Below are 26,290 nucleotides of genomic sequence, written 5' to 3' on the forward strand. Positions count from 1 at the left end.
CAGTGACTGGTCCACAGCTGGTGTGGCTGTGCCATCCTCCTTCCTGTGCCATCCTCCTTCCAGCTGGGGCAGAGGCCTTCCAGGCAAGATGAAAGATGCGGTGTGGACAGGAGGACATGGAGGATTCAGGGCTCATGGTGTCCCTGGAGGCTCTGGTGGGCATCGTAGGGCTGGACTGCTGCAGAGCAATGGGGTCCCCATCTTCCTGGCACAGGCATCTGATCTGGTCATCTGTTTCTGTGGCGTGTGTGTGTGTGTGCATGTGAGCACACATCTCTGTGTATGCAGGTCAGTGTGTGTGCTTGCCAGAGCTTCCCACTGGGCGGTTTCCACACCGGGTTCTCAGTCATCCTGGGAGGTGAGGCATGAGCACTGGACTGGGAGTCCTGTCTGAGCCACTGACTCGGCCTGCCATTGTGGAGCTGTCCTGTCCACTCACTGGACATTAGGCCATTTGTGTACAATGATCCCCTGAGGTTTGTATCCTCCCATGGGGAGATCAAAAGGGGCCGAGTGTGGCCCTAGGGTCTGGGGGCCCAGCCTGGTGGGTGACTCCAGGTAGACCTGGCTTCTGGGACTGTAGTGGTGGAAGGTGGCTGGGGCAGGGGAGGTTCACTCACCCGGAGGCTGGAAGAGGTGGCCCAGTAGGGAGAGAGAAGGGCAGCCAGACAGAGGGCGCGTGGGAGCAGCAGCCTGGTGGCAGGTGTATGAGTCTCTGCACCTGGCCAGGGTCTTCAGGAGCAGGAGAGGTTCGGGCGGGCGGCTGAGGACAGTGCAGGCACTGAGCTTGGGAAGAGCCCTGGTCTGGGGGGTAGTGACTGTTGGGCAGCCCCAGACTGGCACAGGTGGATGGGGTGCCTAGGCAGGGGGTGGCGAGTTATGGGGTAGCTGTCTTGGTGGCTGGGGGGAGCAGGGATAAGCGTGGACTTCTTAGTGACCGCTCTCTGCCCCAGGAGGTAGAGTCCTGAGGGCTGGGCTGGCCTGAGAGACGCCCCCTCATCCTTTCCAGGGTGAGGTACGAGGGCTCCGCCCCCTCCTGATATCACCAGGCCTGGGGCAGCATCCTGATGGGGGAGGGGCAAGTGACCCTGGCCCTGGACTGCAGGAACAGCCCCTCCTCCACTGGTGGAGTTCCCACTTCCTGCGGAAGGAACTATGTTAGAACTTGTGTATGTGGGGTGGGGGTTGGGTGTGGGTGGTGGGGGGCCTGGGTGGGGTCCACTAAGTCGCCTCCTCTGTCTCCCTGCACTTCCTCCTGGAGGAAATGGGGACAACAGGATGAAGTGAGGGCCTGCTGAGCCCAGGGCTGCCACCTGGGAGAGAAGAGGCCCCAGGGCTGCGCAGCCGGGGCACGCTGCAGGGTCCGGGCCCTTCTGTGTGGGCAGGTGGGAGTGGTGGGGATGCAGTGAGGCTCCCTCCAGCGCAGCAAGGAACGGGCCCTGGGACCCTCTTCCCAGCCTGCAGCAGGCAGTGGGGAGACAGCCGGAGCTCTGGGCAGCCCCCAGTCTTTCCCACCCCAATTACAGGGCCTGGGTCTCCGTGCACCACCCCCCTCCCGCCCCCTCCCGCTCGCTCCCGCTGTTACAGGGCCCTAGGGACCGCCCTGTTCCCCGTGGGCCCCAGAGCCCAGGCCAGCGATAGAGGGGCCCTCCTGCCCTCTGGCTGAGACCAGGGTGCCCGCCGCAACCCTGGGACCCTGCGGCCCCGGTCCCTATTCGAGGCCCCAGCCGGAGCGTTCCGGGATCCTTCGGGGGAGTGCCCAGCCCCGCGCCCCCGCCTCCAACATGACTCCGGGTGGGCCCTTTTGACGTACGCGGAGGGCGGGGGGCGGGGGGCAGGGGGCGGGGCGGGGGGGGGGGGCAGGCGGCAGGGGGCGGGGCGAGGGGGGTAAGAGGCAGGGGGCGGGGGTGGTGAAGGGTAGGGGGCGTGGCGGGGAGAGGATTGGGGGCACGGCGGGGAGAGGGGTAGGGGCGGGGGGGGTGTTGTTCAGAGGGTTGGTGGGGGTGGGGGTGCGGGGGGAGTGTAAGGCGTGGGGAGGGGGGAGCGAGTGGAGTGGAGCGGGCAGGGCAGGGCAGGGCAGGGGAGGGGGGCGCGGGGGCGGGGAGGGCCGGCGCAGGCGGGGATAAAGCCCGCGGCGCGGCTCGGCTGACTCGGAGCGCGGAGGACGGGCCTGCCGGGTGAGTGTCTGCGCCCGCCTTGGCGGGCCCGGGACGTGGGACAGACCAGGGAGAGGGGCCCGCGAGGGGTCGGGGTGGGGTGGGGTGGCGGGGCGGCGGGGGGGGGGGAAAACCCTGCCTTCCGCGCACGCGCGCTGCTGGGCCTGAGCGTGCAGTCGATCGGGTGGGCCAGGGCGCCGCCCTGGTGGCGGAAGCGCCTCCTCCAGGGCTCCCCCGAACGGCGGCGCCGGGACCCCGCTCTCCTTGGGCTCTGCCTCAGACCCCACGTGGCGATGCGCCGGCCTCGGTGTGCGCGTCGGTGCGGAGGCCGGCCCTTCGAGCTGGGTCCCGAGATCGCTGACTTCTGGCCTCGACTCCCAGCCCCACCATCCGGAGGCAGGGATGGGGGTCCAGCGGGTGGGGGTCAACCTGATTCTTCTGCGGAGGAGAAAGCTCCCGATCCCCTCTGCTCGTGGCCTGTCTTAATAGCTGAGGGTCATCACGCAGTGGCCGCATGGTTTTTCCCTTATCACTCTGTCACTAAAGGAGGTCCTGCGAGCGGTCACTCCAGGACGGCAGGGTGGACCAGGGCTGCCTGGGTCACCCCAGTCACACAGGTGCCCTTGGAGGTGCCGTGGGACCGGAACCTGGCCACGTGGCCCCGTGGTTGGCATGGCCATTAGAGCAGATGCGACTCTCGCCGGCACCGGAGTGTGGACCAACTTCGCCTCCTCATCCTCACAGTAGCCAGGGAGGCTGCTGAACCCCGCTGTGCAGGGCATGTCAGCGGGGGTTCAGAGCCGCAGAAGCTCCCCACCCAATAAGCAGCGGAGACTCAGGATCTACTGACCCCGACAATCATCAGGCTCTGTCAAAAATCAGGTCCCCAATATGTGGCAAATGTCACAATTACTGTTAACACATGGCAGCTTAGGTGGTCATCTGCTCTTGGGTTTTAATCATCCCTGTGAGGTTTGAAGTCTCAGTGGCTTTCTGGGTTGGTTGGCCAGTCCCTGGCTGAGTTGAGGATCTGAGAAGCTGGCCTGGGGTGCAGTGGCTGAGTCCAGGCATGAGTCTCCTGCCATCTGCTCGGCTGCTCTGCAGGCTGCTCGTGAGTCGTCAGCCTCCCCTGGGCTCTGAACAGATAAGGCTCTCAGGATTTGCTGGGGTGGAAGAGAAGGAGCCCTGGGCTTAGCACTGGAAAACCTGGTTTCCCGAGGCTCTGCCCCATCCGGCCGGCCTCTGTGTCAAATGGGGCTCATAGGCTTGGGTCTCTGGTGGGGGTGACATCAGGCATGGGGGCGGGGGTGATGGAACATGGGGCATGAAAGGGCTCTGAGTTGCCAGTGGGGACAGACTTGATGTGTGCTGTGCTCGTGGGGCTCAGTGGAGAGTCTGGTACATTCCCCACCTTGGGAGCCCATACCACCTTCTGGGAGGATCCTACCCTGCCTGAAGGCCATCTCCTCAGAGAGGCCTCCGTGATTGCTCCCCCCAGCAATCACAGGAGGGATGGGAATCAATGGTTCTGTGGGTCACTTCCCATTGCCATAATCCTTTGCCTGGTTAGTGTGTGTCCCCCCGCCTCCACTGACCACCCAACCAGTGCCCTCTGAGTGTGGGTGATGGGGTTTGCTCACCCCTGACCCCCACCCAGCACCTATCATGGGGCCTGGAGCCCAGAGGGTGTTTGGCAGGTACACATATGAATGGAAACATGATAGGGGAGACCCAGGCACTGAGGGTACCTGCAGGCTTCCTGGAGGAGGAGGGACTCTGGTCTGGTCTTGAGCATGAGGAGGTGTGTCCTGGGACATTCTGGGCAGAGAGAAAAGGGTGCCTGGAGGTGTGACTCCTACAGTCCCTCCCCCTCCTCACCTGTGAGGGAGGCAAGGGCAGAGGGGCCAGTGGGCCAGGCTGAACAGCCGGTACTTGGTGTGTAGGCCATAGGGAGCCATGGAAGGTACGTGAGCAGCAGCAGGGTGGGGGCCACCATTGTGTCTCCAATCCTGTGCCAGGCCTCGCTGTAGGGGGGTGGCTTGCTGGGCGGGTGGGCAGCTGACATGGGCTCTTGACCCCAAGTCTAGTCTGGGCTGGAGGTGGGCTGCACACTTACCAAACCTGAATCAAGCTGCCCTCAGAGACAAGGATGTGTGTACCTCCCTTGATACCTGCCCTGGTGAGGAGGCTGGGCTGGCTGATTGGGTGGGGGTGGGGGACAGGAGGGGTGGTAGACTAGAGACCCAGTCAGATGGGGAGACCAGTGGGCCCCTGGGGCCTCGATGGTGGAAGCAGGGCTGGCCCAGCGGTGGTCCTCTGGGGGCAGATCTGTGCTCTCCCATTTGGTTCTCTGGTTGGGGTCCTGAGCTGCCTGGGGGTGTCAGGGACATTGACAAGGAGAAGGCATAATGACATGGGTGAGAGGCCCTGAGACCTGGGCCCTTCAAGGGCCAGGTGCGGCTAGCTTGGGAGATTCAGGGAAGAAATGGACAGAACCAGCATACAGCCTGCCCACCCTCCTGCCCTCCCAGTGGGCTTCCCCCCCCCCCCCCCTGCCCTGCCACTGCCCCCAGACCCCCAGGCGGTGGGCCAGGTAATGACATATCGTGGTTCCAGGGGGGTCAGGGCCACAGCGGGGGGGTCAGGGAGGCATCGGCCAGGGGCTCACTGTGGCCGCAGAGGATGCGCAAGCCTGGGTGGCCCATTCCTTGCTGGACCCAGACCGAGACCAGAGGAGAAGGGGTGGCATCCTTTCTGGGGTTTGGGGATACAGGGGCCACGCAGGCAGCACTAGGCACTGTTCTGAGCACTTTTTATGACCTGATTCATTTATTTCCGAGGAGGAAGCCGAGGTGCAGGGAGTGGCTGTTACTAGTTAGTGAAGATTCCCCTGAGGAGGTGGTGTTCCCAGCAGAGCATGACCCAGGCTGGGAGCTGGGGAGGGAGCTTGTAGGGGTGGGCTGGGAGGGGAGGTGGGCAGCCCCGTGGAGGCAGCTCGTGGAGGCCTTGGCTACGCCGATGGCTGGGGACAGTAGGGGGAGTGGAGGCCTGACGGCCCTGGGTCCTGATCTGCGTGCCGTGGCGGTGTCTCCGCTATGAGCCAGGCATCCTACATTCTAACCCTGTTTGTGACAGCCTGGGAAACTGAGGCACAGGTTGGCATGAGGTCTCTTTGAGGAACCAAGTGGCTTGGCTCCAGGGAGGAAGTGACCCCCGACTCAGTAGAGATGCCAGCATGTGGGCACCCTGGACCCCTCCCTGGAAACTCACGATATTGTCATTACCTGGCCCACCCGCCTGGGGAGCCTGGGAGGCAGCTTGGCAGGGCAGGGGGGTGGAGGGGTGGCTGGACAGCCCCACCTGGGAGGGCAGGAGAAGGTGGGCAGGCTGTATGCTGGTTCTGTCCATTTCTTCCCTGAATCTCCCAAGCTTAGCCCAGCACCTGGCCCTTGAAGGTGCTCAGTACATATTTGTCAAATCGGATGAATGAACGGATGAATGCCTGGTCTCCAGTCCTACGCTGGTGGGAGTCTTTTGGTCCAGGGTGGGAGTAGGGGAGGCTCAGAGGCACTGCTGAGCCTCAGGGGGGTGCAGGGCAGTGTAGAGGGCAGGACTCCCCCTGCAGGGATGGGGAGGTGGGTGGCGGGCTTTGTGCAGGGCAGGCAGCCCAGGATGCAGGCCTTATGTGCCGGAGTGTGGCACCGTGTGGTGTCAACAGGTGGCCCGGCTGGCAGTGGCTGCTGGGATGCTTTCCAAGCACTGACACCCCCATCCCGGTCCCCAGGAAGGGCAGGTGGGGGGCTGGGGTGCTGGGGGAATGACAAGGGCAGGGTGAGGGGAGCTGGGAGGGGGACCTGGCTGTGTCACGCCCCCAGGCAGGGAAGATGCGCTACCTGTTCTGCCACCAGGTGGGCTTCTAGGGTGGCAGAAGGGGTGAAGGTTTGCATGTCCACATTTGGGAGTCACACTTCCCCTGGCCGTGCCTCAGGTTCCTCATCTGAGCTGCTGCCAGAGGCCCGGTCTTCCAGCTGTCAGTGTCCACTGTCCCCTCGTCCCCTCAAGACCCCAGTGAGCCAGGGCTTGCCATAGCTTTTACAGGTGGGGAACCAGGGCTCAGATGGTCACAGGCAGCACTGGGCTTGACCCTTAGGTCCTGTGAGCCCAGAGCCCAGTCCTGACTGCCGTGGTTTGGTGCCACCTTGTGAGTGGGGTCAGAACCCCTCCCTGTGACTGTCCCCCTCTTCTGCCTCCTCCTCCTGCCACCTGTCCTTCCTTGCTCCTTTCCTCTGGCATCCCAGGTCCCATTAGGGAACGGTCCAGGCCCACAAGGGTGAGGCTGGCCGAGCTGAGTCCAGGTGGAGAGGGCTGGGGCTTGGCACTGGGCTATGGGGGTAGGGGTCTGAGTCCTGGGTTGGGATTGGGCATCGCAGCAGGCCACAGGGTGGTATTAAGCACCTCCTGGGGTCAGGTTTCTACCCATCACCTGGGTGGTTCTCCTGGTACCATTGGAGGTTGGGAGGCTCCGGGTGGGCCTGGCAGGGCCTGAATGGCCACAGATTTGGGAGGCTCCTGGTGCTTGGCGGACATCACTGCTGCCTGCCTGATGCTGGGTGCCTGGGGCCAAATGGCAGCTTGAGTGGAGCCCCATGGCCTCGCCCATGCTCTCGCCAGGTGCCCACCTACTCACCTGCCTGTGGAAGCAGTGGTTACAGCCCCCAGGTCTGTGGTGGAACTGTGGCCTGCCTGGGCACTGCTGGTGGCTGGCAGCATGTGAGCAGCTGTAGGAGGAGCAGGGCAGGCCTCCTGGGTGGGCAAGTTAGCGAAATGCCCCAGGAGGCACTGTTAAAGCTGTGTGTGGCCTGGAGGGGCAGCGGCTGAGCACAGGGGCATGTCCTTGGAGCCCACGGCCGTCTGTAGATGCCCAGCGGGTAGAACCCAAGCCGGCGCCCAACAGCTCTGCTTCCAGGCCGCAGCCAGGCACCCCATGACTGGCTTGGAGCTGGCACCATCTCGGAAGGTGGCTTTTCTTTCTGGCAGCGTCTCTATTTGTAAAGGCGGCCATGGGCCCCAGAGGGCTAGCACTGGCCCAGGGTCTCACATGGAGTCGGGGTAGTGCATCAAGCCTGATGTGAGACTCCAGGCATCAGGAGCATGCCTGCCTCCCCCCTGGCCAGTTCCTCCAGGAAGCCTTCCCTGACCTCCCACCCTCCAGATCACCTGCCATCCTGGGGCTTCTTCTGCTCAGGGGCTTTCCTCCTGCTGGTCCCCGTCCCTGCAGTGAGTGCCCAGAAGCACCAGAGAGGGGGCCTGGGACCGACAGCTTGGGAGGCTGCCTGGAGGCAGAGGGCGCGAGGGCTGCTAAGGAGTAGTGAGGTCCCTATCACCAGAGGTGTACAAGCTAGTGCTTAGATGTGGCGTAGGTGACCTTTGAGGTTCCTCTAGACCTCAGAGGTTGAGATTCCGTGATGGGTTCTGGTGTTTCCCAGATCTGGCCCTCTGCCCACAATGTTGGGTCATTTGTTCCTTCCACAAACAAGTGGGAGCCCTCTTGGTGCCAGGGCCTGTGTGGGAGGTGGGGTGAAACTGAGGATCTCTGAGCCCTCCTCCAGTTGGGATGCCTTCCCTGGGGCCTGCAACACGCTACTCTAAAGGACACATAGCAAGGGGAGAGGGGATGGGATAGGGTGGGGAGAGGGGATGGGGTGGGGTGGGGATTGGGGATGGGGTGGGGTGGGGTGGGGAGAGGGGATGAGGTGGGGTGGGGATTGGGGATGGGATGGGGTGGGGAGAGGGGATGGGGTGGGGGTGGGGAGAGGGGATGGGGTAGGGTAGGGAGAGGGGGTGGGGTGGGGAGGGGGTGGGGTGGGCTGGGGATTGGGGATGGGGTGGGGTGGGGAGAGGGGATGGGGTGGGGTAGGGAGAGGGGGTGGGGTGAGGATTGGGGATGGGGTGGGGTGGGGAGAGGGGGTGGGGTGGGGATTGGGGGTGGGGTGGGGAGAGAAGATGGGGTGGGGTGGGGACTGGGGATGGGGTGGGGTGGGGAGAGGGGGTGGGGTGGGGATTGGGGATGGGGTGGGGTGGGGAGAGGGGGTGGGGTGGGGATTGGGGGTGGGGTGGGGAGAGAGGATGGGGTGGGGTGGGGACTGGGGATGGGGTGGGGTGGGGAGAGGGGCTGGGGTGGGGTGGGGTGGGGATTGGGGATGGGGTGGGGATTGGCGATGGGGTGGGGTGGGGAGAGAGGATGGGGTGGGGAGAGGGGGTGGGGTGGGGCGGGGTGGGGATTGGCGATGGGGTGGGGTGGGGAGAGGGGTGGGTTGGGGAGAGGGGATGGGATAGCATGGGGGGATGTGGCAGTGAGGGGGCTGGGCCCTTGGAGCTGCCAGGTGCAGGGGCCTGGAGGACTCTGGGAAGGCGTCCTAGTGCATCAAGCGTGGGCTGTCCTGCTTGGGTCTCCCCTCCTGGCCCCCCTAGAAATGGGCGGACTTGGGCCTACTCTGGGAGGATTCCAGGAACGGCTCCTGCCCAGATATAAATAGACTTCTCCGAAAGGCCTGGGGCTGTGCCAGCTGCAGCAGGTGCCCCCCAGGCCCAGCCAGAGGGCCCCAGGCAAGGGGGTGGAGCCCGGGTGGGGGTGATGAGGATGCTGGGGTCCACCTTTGTAGCCCCAGAGGCATGATGGGCTCTGTCTGGTTGTGGCATCACAGAGCTTCATGGGAACTTTCACTCTGAGACCCCTTTTATGGATAAGAAAACTGAGGCTGGGGTGGCAGGAGCAGCTTACCCCAGAGGTCCTTTCTCCCAGAGGGCTAGGGTTGGGATAAGCAGGGTCTCTGGGGGGCTGCAAGACCCAGCTCCAAATGTGGTTCCTCTGCCTTCTGGCTGTGTGACTCAGAAGGGTTGCTCAGCTTCTCTGAGCTGTTATGGTTTGTCAGTGCAGTGTGGCAGGTGTTAGTGCCTTGCTTGTGGAATGCAGTATCTAGCCTGGTATCCTTAGAAAGTGGCTGAGGTTGGAGATTGGTGGGGTAGAGTCCCTGAAGCTGACCCATTCCTGTCTTGGACCTTCAGGGAGACGCTGCTGGAAGTGGTGAGCTGAGAGCACTGGGCAGGAGTCACAGCCTAGCATCTCCCTGTGGTGCTGGGTGCACCCACGTGGGTGGGTGTCCTTGCCAAGGAGCTCACACCCTTGGGGGTCCATGAGCTGGCAGGCAAGGCTACCTGGCTTGGTGCGCCCTTGGTTGGGGGCTCCCATGGGGCCCTTCAGACTGGTCACAGCCCTCCTGTCCTCGGCTCGCCTGCCTGCTTGCCCACCTGGAGGTGGGAGGAGGCGAGGGTTGCCAGCACAGCTGGGCCAGGCTGATGGTGATGCTGTCTGGAAGTGTGGGTGGGGAGAGCCTGGCGGTGGGAGGGGGGGTCGTGCTCTCAGCTGGGCCCCTTGATGACCTCAGATTGCAGGGACCAGGTTGTTTTGAGAGCTGCAAGCAAGGCCACACCTCCAGGGACCCCGTGCTGGGGGTGCCACCCGTGCGCCTCCACCCTGCTCTGAGGGCCCTGGGTGGCCAGGGTGGGCACAGAGTGGGCGGTGATGCCAGCTGCACCCCTGGGGCTCTTAGTCTGGGGAGCACACGAGTTCCCGGCACAGTGCTCCCGGGAGGCAGAGCCAGGAGTCGCAGGGAGGTGTTTGCTTGAGAGGGTCTGGGAGGGCTTCCTGGAAGACGGGGCATCAGTGCCGAGCCTCGGAGTTTGTGGAGCCCGCCGCCTGGCTGAATCCTGCCTGCCGGTGTTACCTGAGTGTGTTCCTCGTTTCAGTGCCTCAGTTTCCTCACCAGTACGCTAGGGGAGACCAGCGTAGCCAGCCACAGCTGGATCGTGAGGATTAAGTGAGGGGACAGCAGTGTCTGGCACACGGTGGGTGCTGAGTAAATACATGGAGGAGTGCCCGGGCGGTGGGGCTAGTGAGCTGGGCAGGGGGTCTGAACTGGAGGGACTCGGGCGCCCTCCTCCTCAGGGTGCAGGACAGCACCTGCACAGCGGGGCCGCATTTCCATTTCCAAAGCTGGGCGCGCTCCTTCCAGGCCTCCCTACCAGGAGCGCGGCCCGGCGGCTCCTGCCCTCTGGACCCCCAGCCCACAGGCCCGTGCAGCCCCATGAGGGGGCCAGGGGGAGCTCCGAGGTTCTAGGGATGGCGCGCACCGGGAGAGGGCGCTGGGCCGGCCGGCCGGCGGGAGGAAGGAGGGGACCCGGGCGGCAGCGCCCCCGGCCCTCGCCGCGCCCCGCACTTCCCTTTCCTGGCCGGGCTTCCTCTTCCCCGCGCCCGCCCTGCGCGGCCCCTTTGTTTCCCGGGCAGGGCGCGGCTATATTTAGGCGGCAGGTGTGGGAGCCCCCGGCAGCCGGGTCGCCAGCCGGTCACGCCCCCCACGTGACGCCCGGGCGCTATAAATAGCCGCAGGCGGCGGTGGCGGCAGCGCTTGGAGCCGGCTCCGCGGCGGAGGGGTGGCGCCCCGACCCAGGCCCAGCACCGTGGGCACCGCCCGGCCGGCGCGTATGGAGGCGGCGGGACGCCTGCGGCGCGGGTGAGCCTGGCAGGTGGGGACGCTGCGGACCCAGGCCTTCCGGGACCCCAGCCCCGCCGGGGAGGAGGTGGCGCCCTCTGGAGGGCTGGGCGGGAGCCGCGCCCCTTACCACGACCCCACCCGCGTCTGGTTCCCCGGGACTCCCCAGAGCGCCCACCTCAGCCCTGACTGCGGCGCAGCCTTACTTTTCCTGAGACCCACTGAGCCCCGGGCCTCCAGCCTCATCCCCCCAAATCACAGTGGGGGGGCCCTCTCTGAAGTGGGGGCTGGATTCAAACTTTTTCACCTGCTGTGTCATCGGGAAGGAGGGCGGTGGCCTCCCTGAACCTCGATTTCATTTTCTGTACGGGGGTTCCGTGCTGTTCCTGCCTCCTAGACTTGAGCCAGAGAGAACCCAGTTAACTGGACACCTGGTGTGGCCCTGGTGGAGAATGTCCTCCCCTCTTCCTGGCTTGTTTCCTCATCTCGCAAACAGGGACAAGGATGGACTCTCCCTTAAAGGGTCTTGAGAAATAGCTGAGGGCTCTGGGCCTGCTGGTGCGAGGAGGCTGAGCCAGATCTTGGGAAGGGTTCTGCAGGGCTTGGTAGCAGGAGGGAAGGAGGGGCCACGGCTGCCAGTGGGTCCTCGTGCTGTGGGCGGCGGCTTGGTGGGGATGGTAGCGGCTCACGACACAGGGAGGCAGGAGCAACCTGTCGCCATTTCGCAGATGGGAAGCCTGAGGCTTCGGCTTCAGGGAGTTCTTAGTGCCCATCCCTGGGGATCCTTAACCCTTGCTCTCAGGGCCCTACCCGGTGACCTCACTGGGGGCGTGCGGTTAGGGAGGGATGTTCTCCCTTGGGGGACAGCCACCAGGCAGGGCAGAGCCACACAGTGGTGCCGGGACATCATTGCTTTGCTCTCACCTGGGGCGGGGGTAGGGGCTCTAGGCTGCAGAGACAAGTGGGGTGTGTGGCAAGACCCCAGCCGAGCCTGGTCCAGCCTCTCCCTGGACCCCGACCCCATTCTAGCCTGGGCTGTGACCCCTGAGCGTAGCCCAGGCTAACCCCCTGATTCCGGCAGATGTGTGGCATCCTTAGGCCTTCAGTGGGGGGTAGTGTGGGGTGGTTCAGAGCCTCCTCCCTCCCAATAGCCTGCAGCCCTGAGGACCTGTCCAGGGCCACTAGGCAGCAGGTCCAGGCTGCGTGCTGGTGCCTGTGGGGTCTTTCCGGGTCCCTGGCAGCTGTGGGTTTGAGGGGTTGGTCAGCCCCTCAGGGAGAGGCCCAATACTGTGGCTTCTCCGGTGCTTTTCCTCCTTTCTTTCTGTAAACATGAGCTCGGCTCCCGCGTGCACACACACAGGGACGTCCTGCTGCCCCAGGAGGGACCCAGGTGTTTGTGTGCTGTTAGCAGACGGTGGCTTCCCTCACCCACACTCAGAGCCTGTGCTCCCTCCAGCTGGGCAAGGTGGGGGCTGGCGGGACCGGGGACAGGATCCTTGTCTCCACCTTTACCTCCTTCTGGGCGTCCCACCGCACTGCCTTTTTTTTTTTTGAGACGAAGTTTTGCTCTTGTTGCCCAGGCTAGAGGGCAATGGAGCGATCTCGGCTCACTGCAACCTCTGCCTCCCAGGTTCAAGTGATTCTCCTGCCTCAGCCTCCGGAGTAGCTGGGATTACAGGCATGCACCACTGTGCCTGGCTATTTATTTTTATTTTTATTTTTAGTAGAGATGGGGTTTCTCCATGTTGGTCAGGCTGGTCTCGAACTCCTGACCTCAGGTGATCAGCCCGCCTTGGCCTCCCAAAGTGCTGGGATTACAGGAGTGAGCCACTGCGCCTGGCACCCACCGCCCATTTTAACCTTCCTAGAACCACACAGTGGACAGAGCCTGAGGTGTGGCGGCTGCTCTGAGCCTGTGAGCGCTGGCTGCCACCCACGGTGTGGAGGGCAGGCAAGGAGGAGCCCAGTGTCCCATGCAGCCACCCTCTGAGTCCAGGGGCCCAGGCCTCAAGCCCGACCTGCACCTGAGCTGAAGCTCCAAGGGCCCAGCCTGCCTGGTGGGCAGCTGGGAAGGGGGTGCTGGGGCTGGGGCAGGGGCACAGGTGAGAGGAGGTGGGTTGGGGAATGGAGGGCTCTGCTGGGCGAGGGGCCCTGAAGTGCCTTTCCTTGGGTGGCAGGCAGTAGTGACAGGGCCGGGCTTGGGTTGAGTCTAGGGTGCTGGAGAGTCTGCTAACAGCTGGGTCACAGCCGGGGCCAGCAGCGCGGGGACCCCTCAGCAGCAGTGCCCAAGCATAGCTTGGGTCACTTGTGTCACCCCTCATCGTGCTAATGGGGTAACAAAGAGGCCGGCACCTTGCTCAAGGTCTCCCAGCCCTTCCGTAGAGAGAGAAGGGGGCTGCGTGCTCCTGGAACCCCTTTGCCCAGGAGCTTTGGGGTCATGAGACCCAGAAAGGGAGAGAGGCAGGCGTGGAGGTGCCTTGGGTTACTGTGGCCCCCCTGCAGCCTCCCTCTTCAGGGCCCTGTCATGGTGTGAACCCACTCCTGGCCACCTGTGCTGTCACCACCTTGGCATGTGTGCCTGATGGCTGGCCCATTGGCATGGTCTGTCCCCGCCTCCCTGAGCTCCTAGAGGGACAGAGCTGTCCTGTTTATCCCCCAGCCTGGCTGAGCCCTGTGTTAGCAGTGGAGACACAGTGGTGGGGGGACACTGGTGGGCAGGGCGCTGCTGACAGGCAGGAGACTTTCTGCAGAAAGCAAGAGGCAATTAGGGTGGCCCATGGCTGCGTGTGGGGCCAGGCCCCTCACCTCCCTGTGCTGGCAGCACTGGCTGAGCACCTGGGCCCCATTCCCTGAGGGTGGGCCACCCAGAGAGACCTGGGCTCAGACGTTTGCAGTGGTCAAGAATCGGAAGAGGAGAGGGCAGCTGTCCTGGGGTGGATCACGGCAGATGGGCAGGGGCCAGGCTCAGGCTTCTTAGGGGAACTCGGCCTCTGTCCCCACAGAGGGACCTGTCATCTGTGTGCTGGGGTTCATCATGTCCTCGGGGGTGTGTGTGTTCCTGAAATCCCTATGCCCCTCTGTCCTCCGTCATGCCCTGCTGGCTGTGTGGTGGCTGCCCTGCCGCTTCCAGTCCGTGGGTCAGTCCTGGCAGGAGCCGTGCTTCCTTGTGCTCCCGCATAAGGAAACAGACCCAGGAGGGTCATTCTCTCAGCATGGTCAGGAGGAGGGCTCTGGGAGAGGTGTCGCCTGTGACTGTGGGCTCAGGGCAGGCACGAACCCCTCATGGGAGGTGGGGCCCCCTGTGACCCCTTTCTATTCATTTCCTTCGTCTTTCCCCACAGATGCTGTGTGCTGTGGACTCGCCTGGGGTTCATGGAGTGGGCCACGGGGCCCAGCCCTGAGCACTGCTGCGCCCAGGGTCGCCGTCCCTGCTGCTGAGGGGTCCCCGCGCCGCTGGCTCTCACCATTGCCCTCGCCTGCCGATGGCCTCTGCTGCCCAGCCTGGGGCCAGCTCTACCGCCTGAGCCCCCTGCCCCACTCCAGGACTCACTGTACCCTGATGGGGTAACGTGACACAGGCCCTGCACGTCACAGGCCGCTGTCCCCACGGCCGCTGCCTGTGACCCCTGGCCCAAGGCTGCTGGAGTTGGTTCAGTTCAAGTTCATTCTTCCTCTAGCCCTTGGGGGCTTGGGGCCCACCTCTGAGTGAAGGGGGCTGTCTGCCCATCCACCGATGCGGAGGGGGCGCCCCCAGCGTGGGGTCCAGCTCTGGACACTGCTTGGCGGCCGGGTTCACTTTGGGTTTTTAAGTTTTCTTTGCTGAGCTTTTTTGGTTGTTCTTTTTATTTTTTGCCTGTTTATGACTATCCAGCTCTGAGAGACGGGAGTTTGGAGTTGCCCACTTTACTTTGCGGGGGGCTGTTTTGTTCCTTTTCTTTTTTAAGAGTTGGATTTTCTTTTTTAATTATCGAAACACTGGGCAGCTTCCTCCCCCACACCCAAGTATTTGCACAATATTTGTGCGGGGTATGGGGGTGGGTTTTTAAATCTCCTTTCTCTTGGACAAGCACAGGGATCTCGTTCTCCTCATTTTTTGGGGGTGTGTGGGGACTTCTCAGGTCGTGTCCCTAGCCTTCTCTGCAGTCCCTTCTGCCCTGCCGGGCCCGTCGGGAGGCGCCATGGCTCGGATGAACCGCCCGGCCCCGGTGGAGGTGAGCTACAAGCACATGCGCTTCCTCATCACCCACAACCCCACCAACGCCACGCTCAGCACCTTCATTGAGGTGAGTGGAGACGGAGGCGTGGCAGGCAGGTGGCCCAGGTGTCTGGGAAGCCTGGCTGAGCTGCCCTCAGGCCTCCCAAGAGGGGTCCCCAGCCCCGGCTGGCCAGACAGGGCTCACAGCCTTGGAGCAAAGCCCAGTCCGCCTGTTGTAGGATCCTGGAGGAGGGACATGGGGGTGCCCTGGGGGTTGGGGGTGAGGGTGTTAGGGGATCAACTGGATCCCCTGGGAGGCCTGCAGGGGGCTGGCATGTGATAGGAGGGACTCCACACTGTGGATAGAGGCAGGGGGTGAGGCGGGGGGTACGTGGACCAGGCTCTGCATGCTCAGCCGTGGCCTGGGCTGTCCTTTTGACCTCTGTGCATAGGCTGAGCGCGCAGGAGGTGCCTTGGTATGAGAAGTGGCTGCTTAATGGGGAAACAGGCAGAGGGGGGACAGGTATGCAGGTTGGCTCCATGGCTAGCCCAGGCCTCCAGATGTTGCTGGGCTCTGGATGAGGCCTCGGGTTAGACCAGGCTGGATTAAGGGCTTCAGGGCCCAGATCTCTGTGTGAGGAGGGACTGAGCAAGGGTCAGCGCTGACCACAGGAGGGAGGGACCACTGTCCCCTGGAGAGCCAGCCGAGATGCCTGCCGCTGGCAACCCTGGCAGATGGGACCAGATGCGTTTACAGAAGCTTTCTTGGGGGTGGAGTCTGGAGCGACTTGCAGGGCCTCCTGGAGGAGCCTGGCCTCTGCAGAACTCCTGCTGTTTGCAGGCCTGGGGCCGTTTGCAGAGTCTGCAGTGGTGTGCGGGGCAGTTGACAGAGCCTCTGACTGTGCCAGGCTGTGTCAGAGGCTGCAGCTGTGTGCAGGGTCATTTATGGCTGAGTCCTTTCCCCTGTGACATGAGATAAGCCATCATGGTCTTGTCATAATGAAACAGGGATTTGGGCGTGAGAGGGCATTGAGAACTGTAGAGCAGCAGGAGGCATTGGGCACCCTGCCATCAGGAAGCCTGGACCCTGGACACTGAGCCAGGTGCCCCACAAAAGATGGCTGTCCCTCTCACAGCTGAGACCCTTGAGATAACGGCAGCATCTACAGAAAGATTGGCGAGAACAGCATGGTGAGTGGCCAGGGCGAGGCCTCAGAATATGACTGGGATCAGGGTGAAACCTGTAACCAAGGTCAGGTCTCAGTGTGTGACCAAGGTTGGGGCTCAGTGTTTGACCAGGATCAGGGGTCTGTGTGACCAGGATCAGGGTTCGGTGTGTGTCTGGGATCAGGGCTCAATGTGTGACCAGGGTCGAGGCTCATTGTGTGTCCAGGATCAGGGCTTAGTGTGTGACCAGGGTCAGGGTTTGACGTGTGTCTGGGATCAGGGCTCAGTAGGTGACCAGGGTTGAAGCTCAGTGTGTGTCCAAGATCAGGGTTCAGTGTGTGACCAGGATTGGGGCTTAGTAGGTGAGCAGGGTTAGGGAGGGCTCATCCTGTGACCAGGGTTAACACTTAATGTCTGACCAGGATCAGGGCTCAGTGTGTGACCCAGATCAAGGCTCGGTATGTGACCAGGATCAGGGCTCAATGTGTGACCAGGGTTGGGGCTCAGCATGTGACCAGGATTAGGGCTCAGAGGTGTGTGACTATCAAGGCTCAGGACATGACCAGGATCAGGGCTCAGTGTGTGACCAGGATCAGGAAGGGCTCAGCCTGTGACCAGGGCCAGGGCTGAGCCCTGGGCTGGGTGGCCATTCCCTCTGCTGAGGGTGCAGAGGACCTCTGAGGTACCCCATGACCACAGAGCCCAGCACCCTGCCTGCTCCCTGCATTCTCAGATAGTTGGGTGCTGGCCTCTCTGTGTTCCAGGTCCCTGTGCCGTGACCAGCAAGACCCAGCAGCTGATTCCTCATCCCTCCCAAAATAGCTACGAGAGCGGGTGGGGTGGGAACAGCCCCTGCACGTGACCCCTGTGGAGTGGATCCCCCGCAGTGGGGGTATAAACATCGGCCTGGCTGTGAACCACCACGACCTTTTCCCTGCTCGTGTGGGGCTTCCCTGCTGGCGTACAGGGCCCAGCTTCCTCCTGGCTGCCATCTGAGCGGTGCCCACCCTCCCTGCTCTGAGGTGCCCCAGCTGATGCCCGCCCCTCTTATACCCCAAAGACCGGACCCATCCCTGCGGCTCAGCTGGGGTCGCTGTTCGGATGCAGGGGCTCACATGTGGGCTGGGGAGTCCAGTTCCTGCTGCAGGGACCCGGTAGCTTTTCTGGAAGAAATGTCCTTGCTGGTAGATCTGGGGTCCTGAGCGCCCCAGAGGAGGGAGTGGTGTGCTGTGCAGCTGGGATCCCAGCTGCTGGTTACTGTGAATGTAGGTGGGGACACCTTTGCCTCTGCTGGGTGGCCCAAGGGACTTAGGACAGGCTCTTCCACACCCAGACACCACCTTGACCAGTAGTGGAGCCTGAAGTCCACTCTTGGTGGGCCTCACTGCATCAGGGTCTGCCTGGCTGGAGGGTGACATGCCCTTCCCTGGGGCCTTCAGGGGCCATGACCCTGCCCCGGGGGACTGAGGGGACAAGGCTCCACCCCGAGAGGTCTGAGGGGACATGTCCAAGTCCTGGGTGACTGTGGGGGACACAGCTGTGCCCTGGGAGCCCTGGTGAGTGGGTCCTGCCCCCCTGAGCCCTGCAGCCCCAACCCAGCCCTGCCTCCTCCGTCCTCCCACCCCCAGGACCTGAAGAAGTACGGGGCTACCACCGTGGTGCGCGTATGTGAAGTGACCTATGACAAAACGCCGCTGGAGAAGGATGGCATTACTGTTGTGGTGAGGCGTGCGCCACGGGGACCCTAGTCACTGCTGCCACCGGGGGAGGGTGGGGCGGGGGGCTCTGGGCCTGCGCAGAGGGTTTGGTGCCCCTCCCGTGGCAGCCCTGGGCATGTCTGTGCCTGGGCCACGTGTGTGTCTGGGAACATCAAGGGAAGGCCAGGGTGTTGGGCCGTGTGACCTCAAGAAAGTCACCCTTGTGCACCAGTCTTTCTGTCTCTAGGGTGGGCCAGCCTGGCTCGCCAGGCAGGGGTGGCACATGCTTGGTGCATCGGCCAAGGTGGCGGGTGGGATCCTCCGCCTGTCTCAGGCCCTCTGGGCCTGTCTTGGGTGCCTCTCAGTCTCGTTGCCCGGGCGGCTGGGGCCCTGTTGCCAGGCAGCAGGCTCCTGGGGAGGACCCTTGGGCGGTTTCTTTGGCTCCTTTGACCCTGGGGACCTAGGTCTGGGCGGGGAGCGGGGCGGTTCTGCTGCCATATCCTTGGGGGGTGGGCCACAGCAGCTGCAGGCCCAGAGCCAGCCCCAGGGAGGTCCACACCCGGCCCGGTGGACGACTGCCCCCCTGGTGCAGGCCCGCCCAGCTGCGCCTGGGCCTCAGTCTCCTCAGTGCGGAGCACCCCTCAGTCACTGCTTTTCATCCCAGGACTCTGCTTTTGGCTGTGGTTGCAGTTTTGTGACCTCAGCTTGGCGGTTTGGAATGGTGGCAGCACTGGCGGTTTGGGGTCAGACAGGCCTTGGGCTGCATCCCGCCTTTGCCCTCCCCAGCCTTGCGACCCTGCAGGTCACTCCGAGCCTTGGGTTCCTCACCTCAAAGCGAGGCTGCTTGGAAGAATGGGAGGCAAAGGCATGTCCCCGCTTCTCCCATGGGGTGCGCCCACACCCTCCCTCGCCTTCCACAGCAGCGGGAGGGATTGGGGTCAGACGTAAGTAGCTGTGCACACCAGTTGTCTCTAGGAGTTGCCTTGCCTGGAGGCTGGGGAGGGGTGAGATGCCCCCAAGGGCTGTGTGTCTGCCTCAGTGGGCCCAGCGGGCTCTCCCTGGCACCAGACAACCCCAGGCCTGGCACAGTCCCGCGGCCCTGCACGAACCCGCCTTCCCAAGACTGAAACGTGTCCATTCCTACTGCAGCGCCCTGGCCCGGGCCCTCCCCTAGGAAGACTCACGTTGCCCACCGATCCAGGGCACTGGGGGCCGGGACAGCGGGAAGCGCAGGTCACCTTCCAAGACCAAATTAACCCCCAGGAACAATGGGCCGGGGCCCGGTGGAACTGCCTGTTGCGAGTCCTGCCCTCAGAAATGTGGGCCCTGTCTCACCCCACAGCCCTGTCTTCAGTCTTTCCTGGTACTTGGGCTGTATGTGGCATGTGCCAGCTGTCTTTGCATGCCACTACAGGGGATGAGACCCCTTGCACCAGCCGACCCAAAACCTCTCAGGCTGCCACCGGCACACAGGCATGAGGGGTTGTGACCCAGAACCAGAGCTCGGCTGACAGGTGTGGGGATTAGGATTTGTGCGACTCTGGAGGAGGAAAGGGGTGGGGTGGCCCAGGAAGGCTTCCTGGAGGAGGGGACAGCTGCAGTGTACGGGGAGTGATGAGGAGTCTGAAGCACTCACCATGGAGTGCCCATGGCCAAGCTGTGCCCCTCCTGTATGCCCTCTGTCTGCCGTCCCCACCCTAGCGGGCTCCTGGCACCCTCTGCCTCTCAGAGCTCCCTGTCCTCGCCTGACCTCCAGCGCTGCCTCTTTACCCTCCCTCTGCTGGGGGTCCTCACGTCTGCTTCCTTCCGCAGGACTGGCCGTTTGACGATGGGGCGCCCCCACCCGGCAAGGTAGTGGAAGACTGGCTGAGCCTGGTGAAGGCCAAGTTCTGTGAGGCCCCCGGCAGCTGCGTGGCTGTGCACTGCGTGGCCGGCCTGGGCCGGTGAGTGTCGGGGCGGGGTGGGGCTCGCCATGTCAGGTGGTTGGGCATCTCGTGGTCTGACAGCCTCGCTTTTGGATGTGGGTCTTGAACACATGTCCACGCTACCTTCCCAGGGGGCCTGCGCCCCTAGTGCTGGGGCTCCCAGACTGGTCCTCTCCCAGCATCACAGAGAGGAAGTGCTTCCCAAAGTCTAACCCAACTTCTTCCTGCTGTGGTTGAAACCATCCCGACGTCTTGTGCAGGAAAGGGCTACCATCCCCCTCCCCAGACACAAAGATCCCCCCACACACAGCTGGGGCCTCAGACCCCCAGCTGGGAGGATGGGAGGAAGAATGGCAGCTGGGATCGGATGACATGACCAGTGGGACACCCCCATCTGCAGAGGGGGACCCAGGCAAGCAGAATTGATAGCAGGCATGGATCCGGCTCTTAGCACTTCACCCGCGGGCCCTTATTTAACCCTCCCCCAGCAGATCACAGAGAGCTTGCCTAGGTGGGAGCCAGGATTTAGACCCAGTGCTCAGGCTGGGCTGTGAGGCTGTGGGCTGCATGGGGGAGCTTCAGGCAGGGAGGAGTCTGGCCCTTCGGGCCCCCGTGCCCTGCATCTTCAGCAGGTGCCCTGCCAAGGGGACAGGGGTGTGCAGGCTCCGATGACCCCAGCTCTGCTGTTTGCCCCCAGGGCTCCAGTCCTTGTGGCGCTGGCCCTTATTGAGAGCGGGATGAAGTACGAGGACGCCATCCAGTTCATCCGCCAGTGAGTGGCCGCGGTGGTGGGGTGGGCTGTGAGCGCTGGGGGAGGGGAGATCCGGTTGCCCATGAAGGGCGGCGGTGTTGGCTGTGTGGTTCTGTCACCCTGAGGCTGCGTCGATCAGCACAAGCTGGGCCTTGCTGCAGAAATGGGGAAGCCCGAGGTGTTTCTGATGGGTGGGGACAGCAGCCCCCGAGTGACCATGCAGCCACGCAGGGACCCAGCGAGGCCACCCGCCACGCCGTCCTGCCCGCCCTCCACAGACAGAGCTCCTTCTGTCCCAGCCATCCTGACAGGGGTGGAAGGATCCCCAGAGCCAGCCAGTTCAGTCCCTCCATGAAAAACTAGAACCTGAAACCCCACACCACACCGTGTCCACCCCCAGGGATGCTGACACTGGGCTAGTGTCTCAGGGCTGCTCTGAGTCCAGCTGCTCACCACCCCTCCCCCCAACCCCCAGCTCTCCAGCTCAGCCCCTCCCCGCCCTCCTTGGAGGCTTCCAGGCCAGCTCACCTGCCCCATCCCTGTCAGTTGGTGTCCTCCCTGGGGAGGGCTGCCATCTGCCCACTGCCCAGGGGGTCCTGGGGGAGTCTGGCCGGGATGGCAGGGCCAACTCTGGAGGAACGGATGCGGCACCTGAAGCCTGCCCCTGCCCAACCCACCATGTGTGTGCCCGTGAGTGTGACACACCCGTGGTACTCCTCGGACAGGCTTGGCTGGCGGGGCCATCTCTTCCTCCCAGAGGCAGGCTTGTTCCCGGCCATGCCAGCTGGCCCTGTGGGTCTGTGTGAGAGCATGGCCTGCCCTGTGGGTCTGGGTGAGAGTGTGGCCTGCAGGTGCTCAGGTCTCCTTGGGGACCCTGGGATGTGCACGCTCACACGCAGACATGCACGGGGGTCATACAGGCACACATTCACACACAAGCACATGTGTGCACACACAGACCCAGACATATGCAGGCACACATGTACAGGCAGGTGTGTGAACACAGGCACATACAGACAAGTGGGTGTTTGCACACATGGACACACATGGATGCACTCAGGCACGTACACACGTGTGCACTCACACATGACATGCACTCTCACACATGCGGTTGCACACAGGCGAGCACCTTCCCCGGGCCGTCTCCCCACCCTACGTCTCACTGAGCAAGGGCTTGTCTCTCCCTTGTGGCTTTTGCTGTGTGGCTCCCTGCACCTGAGGCTGCGCTGCTCAGGACAGGTTGGGCCATGCTGCAGAAACAGCCAGGCCCGAACCCCAACGACTCAGAACAGCACAGGCGTTTCTTGCCCGTTTCATGTCTGTTGGTGGGGGCCCTATGCGGAGGCCTGGCTGAAGGCTGTGCCTTCCTCAGCGTGCCGGTTGCTGGGCAGAGGAAGCAAGCATGGTGGAGCCACACAGGGCACCTGCAGCTTTGCTGGGCAGAGACTCCTTGTGCTACTGCCGCTCCCACTCCTTGGCCAGGGCCAGCCTGTGGCTATGCCTGAGGTCATGGCAGGTGGGGATGGATGAGCCTCCAGAGGCACTGGGTGGGCAGCCCCTGGCCCCCAATGCTTGTCACCTCAGGGCCTCTCAGGTGTGGCTGCAGCATCCTCTCCAGGAAGTCTTCCTGTCCACCCCAGCCAGGTGCATGTGGTCAAGGACCAGGTGGCAGGGGCAGGGTGAGCGTACAGTCCAGGTCCCCACTGTAAGGACCAGGTGACGGGATCAGGGGGAGCACATAGCCCCGGTCCCCGCTGTAAGGAGCAGGTGGCGGCGACAGGGTGAGTGTACAGCCCAGGTTTCCGCTGTAAGGACCAGGTGGTGGTGGGGACAGGGTGAGCCTGCAGCCCAGGTCCCTGCTGTAAGGGAAGGTCGCGCAGCTGGGCCGGAATTCTGGGCTCAGCCCCTCCCTTACTCACAGGCCCCCCCCCCACTTCCTGGATGGTGGAGGTGCCCAGGCACCACCCTTGTTGCCTGCTCATGGCCTTGGGGTAGGCCCTACCCAGCTGGGGAAGCCTGGGGGCTGTAGGGAGCCCAGAGTCAGCCTGGAGGAGGTGGCGCTTTGGTGAGTTTGGAAGGCAAGCAGGGGTGAGCTGCAGGGGGCCAGGAAAGGGTGACTGACTCTGGGAGCAGCCGAGCCAAGGCCCTGGGATGGGAGGGGCTTCGCCAGCCGCAAGGCCTTACTCTAGCCCACTGCACTCTCAGCTTCCAGCTCCCTGGGGCAGGTGAGGTGGCCGAGCCAGGGCCTTGGATGATCCCTGTTCCTGTCCCCCTCTTCCCAGGAAGCGCCGCGGAGCCATCAACAGCAAGCAGCTCACCTACCTGGAGAAATACCGGCCCAAACAGAGGCTGCGGTTCAAAGACCCACACACGCACAAGACCCGGTGCTGCGTCATGTAGCTCAGGACCTTGGCTGGACCTGGTGGCCCTGCCCAGCCCTGCTCTGTGCGGCCCAGCGGGGCTCCAGGCCTTGGCTGGCCCCACATCGCCTTTTCCTCCCTGACACCTCCGTGCACTTGTGTCCGAGGAGCCCCCCGGGCCCCGTGTGACCTCTGGGCCTTTTCTCCTGTCTCTGCCGCCCCCTGTGGCGGCGCTGGCCGTGGCTCTGTCTCTCCGAGGTGGGTTGGGCGCCCTCTTCCCTGGACCCCCTGCCCGCCCCTCCCACACCAGCCGGGTCGGTCTCCTCTAGCCTGTTTGTTGCGGGGCGGGGGTATATTTTGTAACCACTGGGCCCCCAGCCCCTCCTCTGCAACCCCTTGCCCTGACCTGTTCTCGGCACCTTAAATTATTAGACCCCGGGGCAGTCAGGTGCTCTGGACACTCGAAGGCAATAAAACAGGAGCCGTGGCTGTGTGTGTGGAGTGGGCTGCGGCGTCAGGCGGGGCGGGCCGGTGGCCTGGGGGCCCCAGAGGCCGCTGTCTGGATGCTGGGCTGCCGCCCAGGATGGGGCTCCCGCGTGCTCCTGCGCTGCCCTCTGGTGGCCGCTCTGGGTCCCTGCACCCCGACCCTGGGGCCGGCCTGCCGTGTCCTGTCCTGATACCCAGGCGGGAGCCCAGCTTTGGCCAGGGTGGCCGTGTTGATGGTTCTTGGGACTGTGACATTAGAAGGCGAGGCAGGTCACCAGCACTGTCCTCTGCAGGATGGGCTGGGATTCATTTGGCAGCTCCTCAGGGCCTGTGTCCGGCGGGTTGGTCCCTGGGCTGCCCAAACCAGGTGTCCATGTTTCAGGCTCCGAGGCACAGAGAAGGGGGCAGGTGGTGGCTTGGGTGGAGGAAGGCACCGTCCATCACCCCAGGGAGGGAGGGTACCGCCCGGGCACCTGGGGCTGGATGTGAGAGGCCTGGACCAGGGCCCGCCGGAGGGTGTGGACCGGATGCTCATGTCTTCCTGGGTGCAGTGTCTGTGTTGGGTCCTGGCCCCACCCTAGGCCGGGGTGCATGGAGGGCATGGCCCCAGCTGGGAGGAAGGTGGGCCTAGGGCTGGCCCCAGGGTGTGGAGAGCCTGGGAGTGGTCTCTGTCCTGGGGCCCCAGGAGGTTCCAGCAAGGAGCGACTGGGGCAGGTGCTGGAGGAGGTCAGTGGACAAGATGGGGAGATGTGGAAACCCCAAAAGCCCCTTCTCGGGGAGCCCTGCCTCCAAGACCAACAGATGGCTAAGGGGGCCGCAGACCTGGCTCCCCCAGCTCCTGCATGGAGAAAAGGCAACAGCTGTCCCGGATGGTTGCTCTCTCCTTTCCTCAGACACATTTGGAACTCAAATCTAATGCATGTTGGGTGAAGTTTGCTGTATTTTTTCAATCCACCAGCCAAGTTTTGGGGTCACCTCTGCTGGCCCTGTGTAGCCATGTCCCTGCCCCAAGAGGCTCACAGTCTAGCAGGGTTGCAAGGAAGACAGGCTGGTAAGCCTCCCAGTTACAGCTAGGGGTGTCCCACCTCGGGGGGCGGCAGGGGGACGGGGCATGGAGGTGGGGCCTTGGGGTGCTGCACTTTGGGACTGAGGGACAGGGTGCATGGAGGCAGGGCCTCAGGGTGCTCCACCTTGCGGGGAGGACGGGGGAATGGGGGGCATGGAGGCGGGGCCTTGGTGTGCTCCACCTCGGGGGGCAGAGGAAATGGGGGCATGGAGGCGGGGCCTGGGGGGGCACAGTGCAGAGTACCAGGTTGGGAGGTGGGGGAGATGCTCCAGGTGGAAGGACCGCCTGAGCTGAGTGTGGAGTGGGGGTCAGCTCTGGCCAGGAGGGGAAAGGGGGTACAGTCTGGATCATCCCATTGGTGGGATGGTGGCTGGCCTGGCAGGATCCCGAGACAGATGCAGCATGGGATGAGACCCCAGGCAGAGCTCTGCAGGGAGGGGCTCTCCAGGAGCTGTGTGGACCCCAGGCCAGGTGGAAACCCAGGCAGAGGCGGAAGGTTGGGCAGGTCCCCTGGTGGCTCTCTGGGAGTCCAGGGTACCTGCCTCTGGACTCATCCCTCCAAGGGTCTTAGGAGAAAGGTCTTACTGCCCATTTTACAGATGGAACAGCTGAGGCTTAGAGAGCCAAGACTCCTGCCTCAGGCCACAGTGTGTCCAGGGTGGGCCTGGCTGGTTCTGCTGCTAGCGGTGAATGGACTGAGAAGGATGTTGGTGGAGGTGGAGGGAGACCCTGGGGGCCCGAGGCTGGGGGTCCCGACTGAGGGGTACCCCGTCCCATCGTCAGCCCCCAGCCACTGTGGCGCACCAAGCTGGAGACAGCTGAAGGTTGAGTGGCCACCCTGGGCGGAGGCTGCCTTCGAGTCGAGTGGCCGCCCAGCCCCCAGGACCCTGGGACCCTGGCAGGCTGTGGCTTGGGCTCAGGCCCCAATCAAGGTGACCCTGTCTCCAGGAGTGGACGGGCCTCCACCTGCAGGGCGCTTCACAGACTTCACAGTTTGTCTCTGTCCCCTGGGCCTGACCCTGAGTTTGTCCCCAAGTCCTGCCAGTGTCTCCTGGGGCTTGGCTTGGTCACAGCAGAGGGGCCTGTGGTGGGCAGGGAGCTGACACGCATAACGCTTCTTTGTTGAATCTAGATCTTTCTTTCAAATGGAAAAACGTTATGCAACCAAGCTCTGTGGGGGGGCGGATGGGGCAGGGCTGACCAGGTGGACACGGGAGGGGAAGGCGGTGGGGGAGGATGGCTGGAGGTCACTGCTTGGGTCTGGCCGACACCTGGAGGAAGGAGAGCTGGCTGGTGGCGAATTCCCGGATGCTGGGCTCAGGGTCACTTTTGAGACGTTCAAAAGCTCCAGAAGAGGAAGAGCAGGTCAGAGGTCACTCCAGCCCAGGTGGGGCGGGCTAGGGTGGGTGGTGGGTGGGGCCAGCTCAGACCCCACCTCCTGTGACTCCAGGCCTGGGATGCTTCCCTCCACCACTCACCCACCACCCCCATTCCCCGGCTCCTTGTTCTGTTGGTGCCATGAGGCAGCTGTGGAGTGAGTGTGAGCCGCAGGCCCCAAGTGCCCTGATGGGGGCCTGGGGAGGGGAAGGGCCAACCTCAGCCTCCAGACATGAAGGTGGGATGGGGGCTGGGCACTGCTCAGGAGGCCCGTGTCTTTGTCCTGATGCTGATGCTGGGTATGGGGGGCAGGGGGGATCCCCTGTGGGGCCTCAGGTCTTGCTGTCTGTGCAGTGGGTCTTAAGAGTGCTCGGGCAGGGGTGGGAGGGTGTGGGTTGCGGGAGCTCTGGAGGGAGGGCCGCTTACTGCAGCACAGCAGGTTGGTGTCCACAGCATTGAGCATCTGGAACACGGCCTGGGGGTGGTAGCAGATGGTGTGGCCTGTGTAACAGACGGGCAGCTGGCGGCTTGGGGCTCCCTGTCTCCTGGGGGGCTCCAGCC

At 63.6% G+C, this 26,290-nt stretch overlaps 2 protein-coding genes across 4 annotated transcripts in view; one reads left to right on the forward strand and one right to left on the reverse strand.

Annotated features, from left to right (window-relative positions):
* Nucleotides 1-24,217, forward strand: part of PTP4A3 (protein tyrosine phosphatase 4A3) — a 46,633-nt gene extending 22,416 nt beyond the window's left edge. The window contains exons 1-6 of one of the 3 annotated variants that reach the window (XM_030795109.1): nucleotides 2,083-2,177; nucleotides 14,047-14,988; nucleotides 17,696-17,788; nucleotides 19,577-19,707; nucleotides 20,387-20,461; nucleotides 22,723-24,217. In XM_030795109.1, coding sequence (XP_030650969.1) covers nucleotides 14,884-14,988; nucleotides 17,696-17,788; nucleotides 19,577-19,707; nucleotides 20,387-20,461; nucleotides 22,723-22,840 — 522 coding nt within the window. In that variant the 5' untranslated portion in view covers nucleotides 2,083-2,177; nucleotides 14,047-14,883 and the 3' untranslated portion in view covers nucleotides 22,841-24,217. Of the gene's footprint in view, nucleotides 1-2,082; nucleotides 2,178-14,046; nucleotides 14,989-17,695; nucleotides 17,789-19,576; nucleotides 19,708-20,386; nucleotides 20,462-22,722 lie in introns of those variants that run through there. The other 2 variants (XM_030795108.1, XM_030795110.1) reach the window with 2 other exon arrangements.
* A 1,256-nt stretch (nucleotides 24,218-25,473) lies between these two features.
* The window catches only part of LOC100594661 (maestro heat-like repeat family member 5), a 71,809-nt gene continuing 70,992 nt past the window's right edge, over nucleotides 25,474-26,290 (reverse strand). Inside the window, exons 29-30 of the mRNA XM_030795107.1 lie at nucleotides 26,156-26,230; nucleotides 25,474-25,697 (exon numbers count right to left, since the gene is read on the reverse strand). Coding sequence (XP_030650967.1) covers nucleotides 25,600-25,697; nucleotides 26,156-26,230 — 173 coding nt within the window. The 3' untranslated portion in view covers nucleotides 25,474-25,599. The remainder of the gene's footprint in view (nucleotides 25,698-26,155; nucleotides 26,231-26,290) is intronic.

Source organism: Nomascus leucogenys, chromosome 16 (genome assembly GCF_006542625.1).
Source record: "Nomascus leucogenys isolate Asia chromosome 16, Asia_NLE_v1, whole genome shotgun sequence".
NCBI lineage: Eukaryota > Metazoa > Chordata > Mammalia > Primates > Hylobatidae > Nomascus > Nomascus leucogenys.